Source organism: Dermochelys coriacea, chromosome 11 (assembly GCF_009764565.3).
Source record: "Dermochelys coriacea isolate rDerCor1 chromosome 11, rDerCor1.pri.v4, whole genome shotgun sequence".
NCBI classification, from domain to species: Eukaryota; Metazoa; Chordata; order Testudines; family Dermochelyidae; genus Dermochelys; species Dermochelys coriacea.
The window spans coordinates 53,881,357-53,901,286 of NC_050078.2; the positions used below are offsets into that span (position 1 = coordinate 53,881,357).

General features: G+C 38.8%; 1 protein-coding gene across 7 annotated transcripts in view; it reads left to right on the forward strand.

Annotated features, from left to right (window-relative positions):
• Window positions 1-19,930, forward strand: part of GLS (glutaminase) — a 100,414-nt gene that overhangs the window by 46,262 nt on the left and 34,222 nt on the right. For 6 of the 7 annotated variants that reach the window (XR_006278063.1, XM_038422783.2, XM_043505487.1 and 3 more), the window contains 7 exons: window positions 499-531; window positions 812-870; window positions 2,918-2,984; window positions 3,607-3,657; window positions 7,040-7,216; window positions 7,958-8,089; window positions 9,875-9,967. Coding sequence is in view for 6 of the 7 variants with exons in the window: in XM_038422783.2 (XP_038278711.1) it covers window positions 499-531; window positions 812-870; window positions 2,918-2,984; window positions 3,607-3,657; window positions 7,040-7,216; window positions 7,958-8,089; window positions 9,875-9,967 (612 nt within the window). In the remaining variant the exon portion in view is untranslated. Of the gene's footprint in view, window positions 1-498; window positions 532-811; window positions 871-2,917; window positions 2,985-3,606; window positions 3,658-7,039; window positions 7,217-7,957; window positions 8,090-9,874; window positions 9,968-11,267; window positions 12,291-19,930 lie in introns of those variants that run through there. The other variant, XM_038422784.2, reaches the window with a different exon arrangement.

The following is a 19,930-nucleotide window of genomic DNA, read 5'->3' on the forward strand; positions in this document are numbered from 1 at the left end:
ATTCAGACTCCAGCCTATAAAGTTTCTGTGCTCAGCGCTAATATAAATTAAAGACAAGATTTTTAACCTCTATGCTTGTAATCCAGTGTTATGTTCATTAAAGGAACATTGATCACAATAAATTTGTATGTGTGTCACGTATATTACTATATACTATTCTTTGTCAATATGTTGTGTTGAATAGAGAGCACTTAAAATAAAGCATACCTTTCTTTCTGATTAAATCCATCCCCTATATACAAGGTATTTGATAAAAACATCTTGTAGCATTCTTTGTATGAATGTTATCTGAGCTATTTACTCTCCTAACTTTTTAATTGTTTTTCTTGTAATTATATTAATATACAAAATGATTGTAGTAATTTATATTTAAATATCTTTATACGTTTGTCTTTATTAGTTATATACAAGTAAAAAAACTAATTATATTAAGTGAACTTCTGACGATAGTTTTTGTATGTTAACAATTCTTGTAAATATTCTTTCCTTTCCTTTCAGCAAGGAGCAAATAATGCAGAAAAATTTGACTATGTAAGTGAATATTAAAAAATTCTGGTGCTGTTTATCATATTTAGATTTGATGATACAGGGGCTCACATTGTCCTCATGGAATTTTTGCCTTCAAATTGCAGGTGGCACTTGAGCTGTTTAAACAGCTATCTGATTGTAGGTGCAATTTGGTATTTAGACATCATAATGACTTTCTCTGTATGCCCCAAAACAGTCTCAATTAAGGCCAGGTTAAAAATTTGGTCTGAGTTATGATGTTATCAGATCTGAAGATTTTTGGGATGCTTTTTTTTTTTTATAGATGATGCAGTTTATGAATAATATGGCTGGTAATGAGTATGTTGGATTCAGTAATGCCACGTGAGTATTTTTTGTTTTTGTTTGAGGTTTGGTGGTAAAATATCTAGGGTGAAAACGTGGCCCCATTTAAGTCAATGGTAAGGCTCCAGTTGACTTCAGTGGAGACAGGATTTCACCCTTTATATTTAAGATCTTACTTCAGTACTAATATGATTTACATTTTTCTGATTTAAATATATGTTCATTTTTGTGGTACTTAATGTACGACAGTCTCTTTGATAATAATTTTGATTAAATCTTATGTACAACAGTGGTTCCCTCTTAGGTTTTGAGAGTCTTCTCCCTTTGAGTGCTGTTTATGTGGGAACTACAGATCAAAACTGTGTAAGCCTAGCATTCATACCAAAAATGAAACTGCCGACTTTAACATTAGTTGTACCGAAAGGATTATAAAGCATTCTTTTACACAGTTGTTATTTATTGGGTTTTTTATTTATTTAATCTTTTTAAGATGGCGAAACTCCCCTTATGGAACTCTTATGTAGGGTTCCTGCAGGAAAACTAGGCTTTTCTATTACAACTGCAGGATTTCCACTATTCTGAGGGCTACGTGAGGCAACACTGCTATGAAAACCTTAAGTGTGCTCGTTAGCATTGGGGAATTTTGGATGCTGATTGGTTTGGGTGGAAGAGAGGTAATTGTAATTTACCTGAGTGTAGTTGATACAGGAATGCTTACTGTGGCAGCTGATAGCTTTCATTAAGACTTCTTTAATTATGAACATAATTTTAATGGGAGAAGAGCCTCATGCAAATGTGAGATTGTCCACGTGTTCACCCAGACCCTCCCTGTCCCTGCACCCTGTTCAGACACTCAGACCACTACTTCAGTGACATGCACCCCTAGGTAGCTGCCTATCTGTTGACTTGAGCCTCTACCCGATTCCCTTTTTCTAACTGTCAGATACCTCTTGATTGTACTTGCATAAATCACAAGGAGGTGTATATTCATTGTATTTCACTGTCGTATGTCCTTCCTTTTCCTTTCTTTTACTGTCTTGCCTCTTTCAGTGTTACTTTTAAGAAAAAGGTCTTGTGCTTTTGTTTCAAAATGTACTGGTCTACCTGTAAATCGGCTTACATACACTATGTATATTTTATTGGTAACCAGTAAAAGTAGATACTGTTCAACTGTTAAAGTTCAGTTCTGAGCCTTATTGTGTTAGATTTTGCACTGATAAAAGCATAGTTATTTACTCTTCTACCAGAGAGAGAGTGTTATTGAATTACAGTAAACTTTAATTCACATTATACTGTCAATTTCTTCAGAATTTAATCTTGTATTTTAAAAAATGACACTTAAATTTCTGTGGTTGCCAGGGTAACCTCCATGTGTGAACCAAGTATAAATTAATGCAGTATCTTTCCAGGTCTGCAGAGAGAAGGTGCCTGTGTTGTTGCTCAGAGTTTTGCTAAACAGTAGTAGAGTGAATGAAACAAACACTGGTCATTTTTACTGTTGATAATTAAGACTGTTTTACTCACGGATATTTTTAGTAAAATCATGGATGGGTCACAAGCAGTAAACAAAAATTCATGGCCTGTGACCTGTCCATGACTTTTACTATATACCCCTAACTAAAATTTGGGCCTGGAGGGGGAGCCACAGGTGCAATGTTGTCTAACGTGCTGTATAAACATAAAACACACTCCTTGTCCTGAGCAACATACAGTCTAATTTCAAGACAAGACTTGACTTGAATGGGTTTAATGAACAGTGGGTCTGTTCCTGCATTCTTTAATTCATTAGGAATTTTACCATTGGCTTCAGTTTGGAGCAGCAGGACAGAGGATGAGGGTAACAGTGTTGAGATGGTGTGGTTACATAGACAAGCTAGTGCACAACCTGATGAGTCCAGTATTCCTATACCTTTTTTAATGCTTGATTTTTAACTAATACAAAATTGTGCTTTTCAGTGCTCTCTGCCGGTTTCTTTTTTGTTGACATCTGCCTTTGCCCATAAGTTTAAAACAAACAAACAAAAAACCCTCTCACCATTGTGCTTCTCTACAATCCAAGTATTTGAAAACTTTTTTTTCTTTTCAGGTTCCAGTCTGAAAGAGAGAGTGGAGATCGAAATTTTGCAATTGGCTACTACCTGAAAGAAAAGAAGGTTATTTATCTTTTGTTTGTTGGTTTTGCAAGACTTTTACTGCTCAGAATGTTGGCCTCTGAATTTTTGGCATTATATTTTATAATCTGGGTTTTATTTACATGGTTTAGAATACAGGGTATGTTTTGTACAAGAGTTTGCAAGTATGTTTGTTTCATACAATTTGGAGCGAATGTAGACATATATTTAGGTAATCTTGCAGAACAGCCCAGATCTCATTTCTGCATATTAGATTATTGATTCTAAAGTCATGTCCTGTACTTTTTTAAAGATCAGTACAAGTGACTTTTTTTTAAATGCATTAGGTGTTTTTAGGTGTTGCCATATATGTTAAAGATTCTATGCTTCAAGTCGTACATAAAGGTGTTTTAGTAGCTAGAGAGTATTAAGCTATCTAACAGTTGCATCTTTTAAACAGAATGTCATTTAATTTTCCTAACGTTAAAGTTTTCTCTTTAAACATTCGTATAAGTGTTGGCAAGATTTTAAAATTAAAACTAATGTTTTAAACACTGGCTGGAATTTATTTGATATATTTTTTTAAATCTCTTTAGTTTAAAATTGATTTACTGTCTCGATATAATCAACATGTTTAAAAGGTTACTTTTACTTCTTTTCCCAGTGTTTTCCAGAAGGCACAGACATGGTTGCTGTATTAGACTTCTACTTTCAGGTGACTGATTCTTATTTAATCTTGAGTTCTTATAATGGAATTGAAATAAAGTTTTGAAAGTGTAAGCAGCACAAACTGAATTAATCATAGATATAAAGGAGCTCATTAATACCTATTTTTTTGAATGAACAGAGAACATTTGATGTATTAAACTCGTAAACTAAATTAAAACTAACTTTTGAGTCTCCATCGGTTGTGTGAATTAGCAAGTTTCTGCTGTGAGAATAATATGTATACAAATTTTTAATTTCAAGTTTGAGGGTAGTATTCAAAACGAGGCAACACTTTTGCACCCCTTCTCTCTCTTGTTTAATGAATTTTTATGAGCCAAACAAGGAACTATATTGTGTAAACAGTCAAATAGCCCTTTTTTTGCTTTGCTTTCATCTAAAATAATTGCACTTGTCATGACACAAAAACTTGGCAAGCAGAGGTTTTCCACAGATAATCCACTGACCATTCATGTTGTGCATGCTGTAAACTGTCCACAGACTGACTAGATTTTGCCTTTGTCATTTCGTCCCTGTCAAATTTGAAGCACTAACAAGTCAAGAACAATGTTTTGAAAAGGAGCATGTTTCTGGTTCATATTACTCCCTCTTATCTGCTTAACTCTGAGCAGCGTATTTCTGAACATTAGCTTTATCTTAACATTCATGGGTGGGGAAGTGACTCCTGTAGATTCTTGACCTATTGACTATTTCATTTATCTATGATAAGCTGCATCAGCACTGTGAGGCCAGTTTAGTGTTTGCCTTTATTACCTCAGCTAGACAAGGCCAAACTAATATTCAGGTCAAAGAATTGTTGTTAGTAAACAGTAAAAGTGAGTCCAGAATAGTAGTAACATGTTCTGGATTGCGCTAGCATTTAAGAGCTGTAGTATTTATTATGTATTTTGATACATTCTAATATCACAGGTTTTTCCTTACAGGACCTAAGTCTCATTCAGTGCACAAAATGGACTGTCCTCCCTTGGTGAACAGCTAGTTCCATATTCTTTCTCATTGTCAGTATGTAGTCCTATACCTTGTTTATTATACTCTATTCAAAACCTGCTCTGAATTTAGAATTTTTTATTTCATCATGTGCTTTTCTGTGTTGCTCATCGTAGCATCTGAGTGCTTCACAGACATTAATTTATTTTCACAACATCCCTATGAGCTGAGAAGGTATTACTTCATTTTACAAATGGGAATCAAGGCACAAAGAGATTAAGGTAAAAGTATCCACTAATTTTAGATGCCCAATTTGAAAAATCCATTCCTAGGCATCTCAAAGTGTACTTAGCGTTATATAACAATTTATATATTCAAGCACAGCTCACATTGACTTCTGTTGCAGCTGTGAGTGCTCAGTACTCTGCAAATCAGACTTCATGGTTTCAGTTCAGGCCTCCAGAAAATGAGGAACACATAATTAGTGACCACCTGTGAAAAGTTTGGTGTGACTTGCCCAGCATCCCATAAGAACTCTGTGCCATACATAGGGATAGAATCCAGTTTTCCACTTCAGCATTCATCTTTGTTAGCCGTGAGACCGTCCTTTGTCTTCTTACAAACTATATAGCTTATTCACTACACTCCCTTCCAGCTTTTGCAACAAATGAGGCCATGGTCCTGCAGACAACAGCTTCTTTCACTACACAACCCTGTTTCATCCTCAGAGCAGGTCCATCCTGTGCAGTGAATAAATCTGGTACTGTGGAGAAAATAGTAAGCTGTCAAGTAATTAAAGACTGTAGTATAATGCATATAAGGAAGGTAAATTATGTTTACACAAGCAATCTTAATTTTGTCATTTCCTGTCTATTTGAATGATTGATTTTGTAACCTTAATATCTAACAGTTTTCAGTGTAATTTCCTAGCTTTTTTTTTTTAAAGCAAACTGAAATAACAGATTCCATCATGTGACACATTTACTTCCACACAGTTTATAAGAAGGGTTGGAACCTTTAGATCTACTACTCAGAGCTCTTGCCACTTGAGCTAACAGAGTAATACTAGTTTGTCATTCTCTGTAGACTAGCTCTAGAGGGAATATGGGACACTTTTGCCAGTGGGTTTCACAGATACTTGCTGATAGCAGAAGAATGGTGAGACTCGGGAATCTTGGATTCCATTGTAGGCTCTAGAGGAAATGTGCTTTAACGGACACAGAATCTTTTGCTCATTTCCCACCAAGCTTGTGACCTCCTTCTGCCCTGTGCCCTCAAACCTGTTCTTGTCCCAGTCCTGTCTCTGTCTCATTGCTGGCTTCTTGTCTCAGCTATTGTCGTCAGCTAGCTGGTTACAGTCTCCACTCCTCAGGCTTCTCATCCCAGTCTCTTTGCCCAGTCTTCTCCCCAGCCCTCTGCTTATCTGATCTGTCCCCTCCTCTGGCCTCCTTTCACATACCACCTCCCTGCCCACATTCCCAATCGCAATGGCTCCTAATCTCTCCAGTTCCTCATCCAATCTCAGTGTTTGTCTACTCCCCGCCCTCAACCACGGCAGTTTTCTCAGTTTCTTTGTCCAACCTAACCCAGTTCTTTCCCTGCACCCCAACTCTTTGCTGCATGTATCTTCCCTTCCCCTCACCTCCTTCCATGACCCCCGTTGTTCTCAGTCTGTTTGCCAAGCCTGTCCTAGATGTCATTCCCCCTGGCACCATCTCCTGCTCCAATCTGTCATGTCATTGTGGTGTCTTCTGCTCCCCTCCTTAGGTCCTTTTTCAATCTGTTCTCCCCTACCCGAAATACACACAAACACTTCTGGTTCTTACCCCCTCTGCATGTGAATCAGGCAGTTTCCTCTTCAGTGCTGCCTGTGTTCAGCGGCTGGTCATTGGGAGCACCGGAGAGGACAGGTCTCGGCTCAGGTGCCCTGACCCAACGTTGCCTGCTGCCCAGAGCTGCAGTTTCAGGGAAAGTCCGGTCCAGCTGCCACCTGGAGCATGGTTGGAAAAGAGAGAATTTTCTGGGAATTGCGCTGCTAAAATCTAATAATTTCCTACTGAGCATGTACAATCTTCATTTTTTCAAAGGCTTATAATTTGGCCTAATTCGGACAGATTTTCATGCGGCTCGCACAAGACGTATTTCTGAAAAAAGCCATCCATTGCCAAATTTTAAATAGCTGCCGCAAACTGTGGGGATGCTAGAGCTTTTCAAAGAAAAGTTCACCAAAATTTTTTAAAATGGGCAAAACAGCATTTTCCCCAAAACTTGTCAGAAAACAGCCCAACCATTTTGTCTGAGACAAAAAAATAATCATTATTCAGTGATACAGATCAACTCATGTAATGATGCTAGTATATAGACCTCCAGTTGTTAACCTTTAGCATACTGTATATACATAGAGTTTATACATACAAATAAGAATTATTTTTCCCTTCCATTAGCTGTGTTCTATTGAAGTGACGTGTGAATCGGCTAGTGTGATGGCAGCAACTCTGGCTAATGGTGGCTTTTGCCCAATTACTGGTGAAAGAGTACTGAGCCCTGAATCAGTCCGGAATACCTTGAGTCTAATGCATTCCTGTGGCATGTATGACTTCTCAGGACAGTTTGCCTTCCATGTGAGTAACTGTTGGATGCTAATTGTATCTGGCAAGTGAAATTAATCTAGACTGGCTTTTAAAGAAACATTCCAGGATTGATCTTTTTATACTTAAGCTGTTACGTGAATTAATCAGAAGTTGAACACATTTTTTAAAAATCTGTTACTTAGAGCATCGTGAAATTAATCACTTCAAGGTATTTCAGACAAGTACTGTTTTCAGCCTAAAAATATAGGTTGGGCTTCAAAGATATAAGTCATCTCTTACAAGAGCAATATCTACATTGCTTATTCAATTTAGTTTTTATCCAAACAAATGTTATAACTGGTGAAATCCTTAATTAGGTGGTAAAATATTGCATGCACGCAGGCACACCCAAGTCGTGTTAAACTGTCAAGGTTAAACAAAAGGGATCTTTGCACTAATAGTATTTTGTAGCACTGTCATTGTTGCAAATTATCAATGACTTGTTGGATATCTATGTGTATGTTTCACTTCTCTACTGAGATGATCAGGCTTGGGGTATAGTTCTTGCTGAACCACTAATATGCTGTCTGACCTTAAACGAGCAATGTAATTGCTACTCTGTCTCTCCATGTGCCTTATCTGTCAAGGATAATAATGCTTACCCAACTTAGAAAATGTTCTGGGAATGTTCAACTAAAGTGCTATATAAAAATTTTTTGTGTGCTAAATGTTACGAATAACACAACAGACTAGAATGTTAACATAGTATACTAAGTCTTTAACTTCCTACAGGTTGGTCTTCCTGCAAAATCTGGAGTTGCTGGTGGCATTCTTCTGGTTGTTCCTAATGTTATGGGTCTGATGTGCTGGTCACCTCCTTTGGACAAAATGGGCAACAGTGTTAAAGGGATTCACTTCTGTCATGTAAGGAAGGCTTCCTCTAACTTTCAATAATTTGTCTTTTGCAGCCAACATTTACCTAATTGGTTAACATGGCTAAGGCCTAACTGAACTTAAATGAAATCCTTAAATTTGTTCATGTACGTAATTCCAGTCTGACCTGATCTGAGATTGAAAAGCTGTCTTGTTTTCTGACTTTCATGGCTGTAATTCAAATTAGATTTATTATCGGACTATGCAAATATTTAGAAAACATGGTGAAACCGATCTTGGAAAAAATGTTCATGAAGAAAGTTAAAGGAGTAATGTCTTGTGACATGAGAATGGCACTGATTTCTTTGATATATAGAACACAAGATCTCTTCCATCTTAAAGAGGCTTGCCATAGTCCAAATATTCTTAACACTGGCATCAAACAGGGACATCAGTTTTTCAAAGGTCCAGTCTGTAGCAAAGACAAAGCTGACGGTTGTCTTCTGTATAGAGACATTTTTTATGTATTATTCACAGAAAGACACTCTAACAGACTCCACTTCGCTCCAGTATGTTAGAATAACGATAATTTCATTTACTTAGCACTGCTTACTGGGGCCTTTGGCGGCTAATAATAAAATGGGAATGGTGTTGCTTATATTTTGGCCAATATCATACTTCTGTGTTTGGGAAGAAAGAAGATGGGTTGAAAGTCTCCACAGAGACAGCTGTCAAACAAGCATCCTTACCTTTTCTTTTGCTGCAGACATGACCTTTAAAAAATTGAAGGGCCCTGTTTGGTGCCAGTGTTAGGAATATTTGGACTCTGGCCAGCCTCTTAAGATGGTAGAGAACTTGTACAATACTTCATTTGCCACAGTAGTAATTAATGGTGACACATCACTGGCCTTCCAAACAGAGAGAGGAACATGGCAGGGATGCCTTCTGCCTCTTCCTCTTCTCCCTACAGCGGTAGCAGTGCAAATTAGGCGGTACTCAGACAATCAAAGACCTTAACAAAGGATACTACAATATTTAGAGCATTGTGCAACATTTAGAGTACTTCATTCACGTGATTTCTGTTTCAGCTGCATAAACAATCCAAGTTTGCACCTCATTCTGGTGTGTGTGCGCCAATACATTGTCTCTTACTATTTTTCAGTCTAGATATGTTTGCTTTAAGTCTATATTAAACAATACTTTCCAGTTAAAATCAAACTATTTTTAAAAAACAACTGTTATTAATAAAGAAAGACCTAATAACTGATTGGCAACCTTCACATTGCTGCAAATAAATAGCTATAAATATATATAAATAAATTTGTTCTTTAAACTACAACAGCATGGAAAAACTACTTGCCATAATACTTGTGAATGTCTTTCCCTACAGTGATTCTAGTTTAATTAAAATCAACTGTTGCATTGAATCTTCCTTGTTCAGCTCCCTATCACAGGTCTTGTGTTACTGTGATATATAGCACCTTGCAAGTGTTTGTGAAGTATACATTACAAAACCAAATGCTGTAATACCTGTACAGTGAAATATTGGTATAAGTTAGCTTTCTTTCAAATACCAGCAATAATTCAGTTATTAAAAAAATTAACACTATTATTACAACCTGAAAACATGTCTTTATTACCAATGTATGGAAGACATGGACATTTATGAAGAGAGTAACAAGAGGCTTCTTGTGTAAGTCAGGAACTTAGCTAAGTAAGTCATATTTGTTGTTAAGCAAAAATATTTAAAGTGTGTGCATTATCAATCTCAGTTGAGAAAATAATGAACTATACAGTAGACAAAGGATGATGTAGTTTATTTTTGACTGTTTTCAGGATCTGGTTTCTTTGTGCAATTTCCATAATTATGATAACTTGAGGCACTTTGCAAAGAAGCTTGATCCTCGCAGAGAAGGTGGCGATCAGCGGGTAAGCTAAATATGTTCTTTTAATGACTACTTTGTATAGTTGTCAGCTGGAAAATGTAAGGTTCATCTGTAAACATAAAACTGCTCAATGACATGTATTGCATCAAGACTTAAAGTTAAGTTAAGCTTATCAGTCTAGTTTCACCAGAGCACAGTTTATTTGTAACAAAGACTGCCATATCTGTGATGAGGTTTAAACAGTTACAAGATTTTGTGTAAGATTCATAATTGCTAAAGACTTCAGCCTTTCTTCTCCCCAGCTAGAGTGGGTGTATGGTATTTTAATATTCAGGATGAATTTCACTGTTCTGCTTACTTTTTAATAAAAATTTGGCCAACTGGTAGCTTAGTCTTTTTGTTCTGCACTGCTGTGCATGAGATCCTGGGTCAGTATTTTTCACATTGATCTCACTGAAATCAGAGGTGTAAAATCCGGCTCGAGGAGACATACCCATGCTAGCACCATCAAGCTAGAGTGCTAAAAATGGAAATGTTTCAGAGTAGCAGCCGTGTTAGTCTGTATTCGCAAAAAGAAAAGGAGTACTTGTGGCACCTTAGAAACTAACAAATTTATTAGAGCATAAGCTTTCGTGAGCTACAAGTACTCCTTTTCTTTTTAAAAATGGAAATGTAGCTGTGGTGGTGGGAGGGGCAAGTGCCTGGTGTCTCAAGTGGGGTCAAACTCGGGGCAGCTAGCCCTTTCTGCTGCTCATGCTGCCGCAGCTGCTCTCTATTTTCAGCACACTACCTCAATCAGAGCTAGTGTGGGAAGGTCTACTGGACCTGCTGTTTACATCTCCAGCTCCAAGTGTAGACATACCCGCAGAGGGTTGTAGAGGGAGTGCACTCAACACTTGTGTGGCTGGGAAAATAACCTCATTTTACTCTATATTAGTGTCCCTTATTAAGGAGTACTGTTTTCAGGCTCTGAAGAGTCACTCCATTCTTTTGGAATAAAGGGTAGTAGAAGTGTTATGGGTGCTTGAGGGTAGGAGGCAAATAGTGAAAGGTTTTCCTTAAGGATTTTACAGGGATATGGAGGTCTCCCAAAGGGAAGATACAGTAATATGAAAGATGTTTTGTTTTTATTTGCATGTACATTTCTCTTTATAACTATCTGATATGGAATTTGAACTTTATGTGTAGCTGGAAAACAGACCATAACTATTTGTAATAACATGTCAAGAGGTAGAGACGGGTGGAAAGTTCAGGCTTTTGGCATTGATTGCAAATATCAGTAACACGCAGATTTGCTTTCTTCAAGTACACTAATAAATAATGTATGTTGCTTGAACAACTAGCATTCCTTTGGACCATTGGACTATGAAAGTCTCCAGCAAGAACTTGCTTTGAAAGGCACAGTGTGGAAAAAAGTGTCACCTGAGTCAAACGAGGACATCTCCAGAACCATAGTGTATAGAATGGAAGGTCGGGGAGAGCAAAACTAAAGGAATGGGTTATAGTTTCATAAATTTCTTCATTTTAAAAGCCCTCAAGCATCTCTAGATTAAACAACTTCAGTTGTGTTGTTTTCGTTGATATTTTTGGTTTATATACAAACTTTTTTTTAATATTGTGTGAATACTGTATATGCTATACCAAAAATAGAATATTGACATTTTAAAAAAATCTGTCAACCAGCTTTCATGGTTCCTTAAAGTAAATTTACTTTAAACAGAAAAATCTAAATGTTTTAAACGATAACTCCTTTGATATATTTGAGAATTTATACATTAATTAAAGGAGGACTTTATGGAGCTCTGAGAAGATTTTGTAATGTGTCCTCTTACCAGATCTGGAACATAGAGTAATGCAAATATTATATGTCTGGAACATAAAGTAAAACAGTACACCAAAATACAGTGAGATGACGAATCCCCAAATAGGTATACCTGAAAGGTTTGTGAATCTTGACATTAGCACCTGTATTTTTTTGTTTCACTTACAAAATGTATTTAGCATAAATAGATCCCTTTGATACACCATGTTAGCAAACATAAGCAAAGTAAATTACCAAATTCTTATCAAAATTACCATATTCTTTTTTTAATCAAATCATTTTAAATTAAGCATGTTAATACTCGATTAATAGAAGAGCAAGTAGCTTTGTAGCTTGCAAAGCTGCTCTAATTGCTTAGTTAGCTAAGTTAGGAAGAGAAGGATTTCTTACTGAAGTATTGTGAGTGATCCTCTAGGAGCTGTCCTGCCAGCTATGCTCATAAGTCTGCCTTACTAATAATACTACACTCCACTTTTATTTTAAAGAATGTAAGCAATCTTAGTTTTAGAGGGATAGGTGAAGAGAAAATATATTCAACGAAAAATTAGTAATGATTATTACTTTTTAAACAGTTTTAAGTCTTACTGAATGCAAATGAAAGTACTTCAGTTGTTCTAGCTGTGTTGGTCCAAGAATATGATGATTCCTTTTCTTGCTCTGAATTAATTTTAGCAGTTATAATATCTTTTACCTCTATATATGTACCCACACACATACACATAATGTAATTTTATAAGTTAATAGAAATAGTTTCCCCCTCTTTTCTTTGTTTTTGTTCATCTACTTTGCACTTCTGTGTAATCCTTCCCTAGTAACAAAATTTCTATCTTTTACTGCAAATTATGAGCATGTTAGTCTCAAATAATGCACTGTTCAACTGTGGAACAGTTTGATCTGATATGAAATGGTCAGCATAAATCTTAGAAGTAGGGCTGTCAAACAATTAAAAAAAAATTAATCATGAGATTTTTAAAAAATTGCGATTAATCACCGTTTCAGTCTCATTAATAGAATCCCATTTATTTGAATATTTGGGATGTTTTCTACTTTTTTGAATATATTTATTTCAATTACAGCATAATACAAAGTGTACAGTGCTTGCTTTATATGTTATTACAAACTTTTCCACGGTAAAAAAGATAGTATTTTTCAATTCCCTTCATACAAGTACTGCAGTGCAATTTCTTTATCATGAAAGTGCAACTTACAAATGTAGAATTATTTTTGTTACATAACTACACTCCAAAAACAAAACAATGTAAAACTTTCGAGCCTACAAGTCCATTCAGTCCTACTTCTCATTCAGCCAGCTGCTAAGACAAATAAGTTCGTTTATATTTACAGGAGATGATGCTGCCTGCTTCTTATTTATGTCATCACTTGAAAGTGAGAACAGGTATTTGCATTGCACTGTTGTAGCCAGCATTACAAGGTACTTATGTGCAGATATGCTAAACATTCGTATGCCTCTTCATGCTTCGTCAGCATGGAAACACGTCTTCTGGAACAGTGGCCGAAGCATGAAGGGGTATATGAGTGTTTAGCATAATTGAAATCAGTATATTTGAAAATGTAGAAAAACATCCAAAAATATTTATAATAAATTTAAATGGATATTGCGATTATTTTTTTAATCGAGTTAATTTGTTTTGAGTCAATCACTTGAGTTAACTGCAATTAATTGACACCCCTACTTAGAAGTAGTTCAGACTACGTAGGTGGTAATATACAGGGAAGCCAGTATTTTCTGAATTCTAGAGGCCAATGCATAGCCATTTTATGTTTCTATTGATGCTGATTTTTCTTGTAAAATTCTTCACTCCCTGTATAGTTGACCCCCGTTGCCCTTGTCTCTAGATGATTATGCTTTGTTCCATGCCCCCATCCACTTAACCACCATACAAAGGCCTAATTTATTGTTAATTCCAAAGATCTGCCCAAATAACTTCTGATCAGATCTCTTTCTAAGAGCTACTGGTTTAGTATTTACATAAAGGTCTCAAACTACATATGTAATTTTCTTTTGGACAGAAAAGTGTGTGTGTGTGTGTGTGTGTGTGTGTGTGTGTGTGTGTGTGCGCGCGCGCACACATACTAAGGCTATGTCTATATTAAACACCACTCTGAGACATGTAGAGCACATGCCCACGTAGGCCTCCTAGCATGGGTACAAAATAGCAGTGTAGCTGGTGAGTCATAGCTTAGACTAGTAGAGGAAAGACAGGGTGAAGGGTATGGGTATGTATGTGAGTACATAGTCTACTTTCCCAAGCTGTGCCCCCCGTCTACACTGATATTTTTAGCAATGTAGGGTCCTGCTGCCTCCTTGATGCCAAAGCCTTTCCCCTCTGCAGGAAAAGACTCTCCTCCCTGCCACAGTCTGCCCCAATGTGGGAGAGTGGGGAAGACTTGGGCAGTTCTCTGCTGTAGAGCCTTTCCACGCCAGCACCCGGCTGCCGGAGCTTTCTTCTGCCACAAGGAAATACTTTAGCAGTGGGGAAGAGCTGAGCCTTTCCCAGCTTTCCCCTTGCCAGAGCATTTTCCTCTCCGTGGTGAAAGACTCTGGCAATGGGGAACTTCTGAAGCTTTTGCTGTCCCACTCCTGCCAGAGCCTGTCACTGAGATGTGTAGCTACACACCACAGTGTGGGCATGGCCTACTTTTTACTGCGGTATGTAGCTACAACATATGCTCTATACACTACTGGAAGTGGTGTGTAGGGTAGATATAGCCTGAATCATTAAAAGGAAGAGATGCACTCTAAAACAACTTGGGATCTTATAAAACAAGAAAATGCGTAAAGCAAGACGTTCCGTGAATGGTGATAAGGAAACCTATCTTGACCATATCATATAAGGAATGATTATAGCTAACAAGTACATGTCTCACAAAAATGTAGAAGTACTGTTTAAGATGTTCTATAAACAAGTACTGTTGCGAGTGAATCCAAGTGAGCTTCTTGTAGCAATACATTATATTTTTTATAGTTCTGTTATTGGGCCTATTTGCATTTGAAGCATACAATTATAGAATTGCTTAGGCAAACCTTTTCAGAAAATTAACATACAGTGGACTTTGAAATCCTAGTAAAATAATGCAGCAGGTACTGTTAAGTGCACTTTAGAAAAATGGCATAAATTACTGAATGAAAACTCAGCATATAATTTTATCCAAGTTGTTTTGCTTACATTTTTCCAGGTTTACAGTAAAGTAAGAGCCAGGGAAAGTTAGTTAAGGTCTTTAAATGTCCTTAAAATCAACAGTTTTACATAAATAAGAAAGTTAAGGTAAAACAGTAGTAACTGAGATACTGCAAGCAAAACTCTGTGTGCACACCTCAGATATGCTCAATTGCTGTATTTGATTAATTTGTATTGAACATTCAGAGGGATTGCAGGATGGAGCCTATGGGTATGTCTACACTACCCACTGGATCGGCGGGCAGCGATGGATCCAGCGGAGGTCGATTTTTATCACATCTAGTCTAGATGCAATAAATCGACCCCCAAACGCTCTCCCGTTGACTCCTGTACTCCACCACTGCGAGAGGCACAGGCGGAGTCGACGGGGAGTGGCAGCAGTTGACTCACCATGGTGAAAACACCACGGTGAGTAGGTCTGAGTAGGTCAAGTTCAGCTACATTATTCACATAGCTGAAGTTGCGTAACTTGGATCGATCCCCGCCCAGTGTAGACCAGGCTAAAGCATCCGTGCCCCCTAGTGAAAAGAACTCGTTTGCTGAATATTTTTTTAAAATGAAGGTGTACCTGTGTGGGGCAGGGTTTACTTAATATAGCTCTCAATGCATTCTTTGCTGATTTCACATTATTTGGAACTAATTTAAAAACTAGCTGAAGTTGGAGAAATTGTTTCTACTGGATTCAGATTTTAAAATGGTAACCCACAAAGCTTTAAGTATTTAAATATTTAAATTATACATGGAATTTTGAGAAGAGGAGGCAAGTCATAGGTGATAAATGTGACAGGATTCAAAATGTACAGGATTCAAAGAGTGATTGGACATTTATATGGATAACAAGAATGTCCAGAATATTTTTGTTTAAGTTTTGGAAGGGATATAAGCCAACCTCTAACTACTGTGGATAAGTTGGAAACTTTCCTTTGGGCCAGTCTATCCCATGACCTGCCTTCTCCACAGTTTCTTGCTCCTCTTCAAAAGCTTCTGTTACTGGCGGCTGTTGGTGATAGGTCACACAACTAGTTGGATCGTGGCCTGATCCACTATTGCAATTCCTGTACGCTTATATGTATGTTTTGTGAATAGGGTCTTAAAGAATGTTGTGGTAGAGGCTAATTATTAAATGTTTTTATTGAAGATATTTCTGAGTACATAAAGGATTTAGTATTCATCTGTGTTATGGCAATATCAGTTCTTGATATTCAAGCATTTAAGCTGTTTTTTTTTCTTTTGTCAGCATCATTAACATTTCATTGGAAATGTAAATACTTCTGTAAACTTCATTTTAGCATTTGTGTTATACCGTTTGGCTCAGTTCTTTAAGTTACTTGTCTTGTTTTCCATTTTTCTTTTACATTGTATGTGTTTATGTATGTTGCTCAGGCTTATTTTTGTATTGTGTAATAAATTTATTTTAAGCCAATTTTATTGTATTTTTTTCTGTCAGTGAAGGATAACTTCCATTCAAGCACATTTTCTGAGACCAAGTAAGATAGCGAACATATTCCAGAAACTTCATCCTGGTTTAAAATAGGTATGGTGGATGATGCAAGTTAGTTAAAACAGTAATTGAAAACACTTTAAAGAATCTCTCGTCTACGTTTTGTGAAATCATTCTTATTTTTTCTTTTTGTTAGAAATAAGAAGCTTGCAAATAAAAATATTTGTCATGGTTCTTTTCAACTTCCCACACTTTTCTAAAAAGCAGAAAGTAATATGATTGTGTTTTTGCTTTTGCTTAAATAGCAGCATCATTGATATCATTGTGGAACTACATAGCTGAGGATATAATTTTAAGTTCAATATTTGGTCTGGCAAAATAATTGGGAAAGTAAGCATGTTGGTTTTAGTGACAAACTAATAACTGTGGCTATCAGTAATCATTTTTTTAAAATTAAAGTATAACTTCTGTTAAATCTTATTTATAATCTAGAAAACATTCCACACTTAGGGTTGCCAACTTTCTAATTGCACAAAACCCAGCCTCTTTGCCCTGCCCCCTTCCCCAAGGCCCCGCCCCTTCTGAGGCCCTGCCCCCACTCACTCCAACTTCCCTCCCCCCCCACTTGCTCGTTCTCCCCAACCTGCACTCACTTTCACTGGGCTGGGGTAGGGGTTGATTGTGAGGGGGGGGGTGTGTTTTTGGGTACAGGAGGGGGCTCCGGGCTGGGGCCGAGGGGTTTGCAGTGAGGGAGGAGGCTCAAGCTGGGGTTGGGGTGTGGGAGGAGGTTCAGAGTGCGGGCTCCAGGAGGGAGTTTGACTGCTCAGGGTTGGGGTGTGGCTTCTGGGAGGGAGCACAGGGATGGGGCAGGAGGTTGGGGTGCAGGAGGGGGTTCCACCCTGAGGCAGTGGGTTGGGATGGGAGTAGGGGGTCTGTGAGGGGGTTACAGTGTGGGAGTGGGTTCCGATCTGGGGCAGGAGGTTGGGACACAGTAGAGGGTTCGGGGTGTGGGCTCTAGCTGGGCCGTGCTTACCTCAGGTGGCTCCCAGTCGGTGGTACAGCAGGGCGAAGGCCAGACTCCCTGCCTGCCCTGGCTCCGCACTGCTCCTGTAAAGTCCGGCATGTCCGGCGGCAGTTCCTGGCCAATGGGAGCTGTGGAGCCGGCATTGGGGGCAGCACACAGCACTTCCCTGATCACCCCTGCTCCTAGGGGCCGCAGGGACATGCTGACCGTTTCCAGGAGCTGCGCGGAGCCATGGCAGGCAGGGAGCCTGCCTTAGTCCTGCTATGCCACCAACCGGACTTTTATTGGCCCGGTCAGCAGTACTATCTGGAGCTGCCAGGGTCCCTTTTCGACCGGACCTTCTGGTCAAAAACTGGACACCCGGCAATCCTATCCACGCTGCATTTTAACATCTTAAAGGTAGGTGGATTTGGGGTTTAAACAGGTTGGTAGTAATTGTTGCAGCTTTTTGGGCAATAGCTGGCTTTTGAAAGAGCACTATGGTTTTGGTATATTCTGCATGCTTTGTAACAAAATTACTATTGATGTCAATGGAAGTGCACTCAGAGTGCAGGATATTAAATAGAGATCCTTAATGTGGATGGTTCTGATACAGGATTTAGTTTTATTCCAAATGAATTTATAAAGTATAGTTACTTATAACATGCTTTGAAAAATATTTTTATAACACAGTGAATAGAAGCGTGCTGGACTTTTTCAAAATGTATACAAAATAAATCCCTGATCAGAAGAGTTTAGTCGTCTTCAATCAGCAAGATGAGAAAAGTTAAAGAAGGGGAGTAGCTGTGCCTCTTGGGCAGGGTGAAGGAGTTTACAAATACAATAACTTACTTTAGAGGTTGCATGTGCCCCTTGTGTTTTGGGATTTTTTTTTAATATGTGTCTTTTTATCTACTAAAGATAATTTTTGATGGACAAAGGGACTGGGTATTGTAAAGTGGAAGCTGGAAAAAAGGGAATAGTGGAAAAGCCAGTAGAGTGAAAACTGTTAAATCACCCAAGTATTAACTTATCTGCACTGTAAAATATTATTGCTCTCATTATTTCAGGTCTTGATACATACATGTCATTGATTAGTAATGCATAGCATAGTACTTCAAGTATGAGCTTTATTATTTAAATTGTAGTGTTCTGTCTGTTTCTTGTTAGTATCTGGAATGCTGTAGTTTTGTTTTGTTTGGTTTGGTTTACATTGGGCAAAACAATGCAAAGTTTTGTCTGTCTTTCATTGAAAAGTTGAATCCACGATTTAAAAATGTTAGTGTTCATCAGAGAGAGCTGTTTTTGTAATTATACTTGTTTGTTATTGGAACGATTTAACATGTATAGTGAGTTGTATTTTCAGTACATGTTTTGTTCCGTTGCTTTGTTTAGGGATCCAGATATCACATGGGATATTCCGCATTTATGCTAGCTCTTACAATGGCAAGAGGCTGTATAACTCGGTGGGCCTCGCGGTAATGATTATGCAGTGCCTAAAGCAGGGGTCTCAAATTCAAATAAACAATGAGGGCCACATGAGGACTAGTGCATTGGCCTGAGGGCCGCATCACTGACACCCCCTTCTTGCTGCCCCCAGCCCCGCCCCCACTCCACCCCTTCCATGAGGCTCTGCCCTGCCCCTTCCCAACTCCTTCCCTGAAGTCCCCACCCCAACTCTGCCCCCTGCCTGCCCCCAGGGGGTGCAGGAGGGGTGTGGGTGTGGCAGGGAGTTGAGGTGCAGGGTGTGGCAGGGGGCTCAGGGCAGGGAGTTGGAGTGCAGGGGGGTGTGGGATGCGGCAGGGAGTTGGGGTGCAGGAGTGCTTCGGGGTGTGGGCTCCGGCCCTGCACAGCTTACTTAGAGCTGCTCCGGGGTGGCAGTGGCGTGCACTGGGGCCACGGCAGGCTCACTGCCTGCCTGCCCTGGCCCTGTGACGCTCTGCTCCGCTCCATTGCCTGCGGTTCCCCATTCCCAGCCAATGGGAGCTGCGGGGGGTGGTGCCTGGAAGCGAGAGCCCTCTGCCCCCCCACCCTCCGGGGCCATGGGGACATGGTTCTGGCTGCTTCAGGGAGCGGCGTGGGGCTCACGGCGCCACAGGGTAGGCAGAGGGGCAGGGGGCCTGGCAGGAGGGGAGGGGCGCTTGGCAGGTCACATGAAAGAACCTCTTGGGCTGCATGCCTGCAGGCTGTGTGTTTGAGACCCCTGGCCTAAAGCTTGCTAGCTGCTTTACAAAGCAAAAAAAAATCTTTGCCCGAAGAGTCTTGCAATAAAAGATGAAATAACATACCTTCAGAAGTGTTGATAAGGCTGGAAATCAGGTAGAAATCTGGTAATTTAAAGTCACCTTACACTAACTGGTTTCAGAGTAGCAGCCGTGTTTGTCTGTATCCGCAAAAAGAAAAGGAGGACTTATGGCACCTTAGAGGCTAACACATTTATTTGAGCATAAGCTTTAGTGAGCTATAGCCTTCATGAAAGCTTATGCTCAAATAAATGTGTTAGTCTCTAAGGTGGCACAAGTCCTCCTTTTCTTCTTACA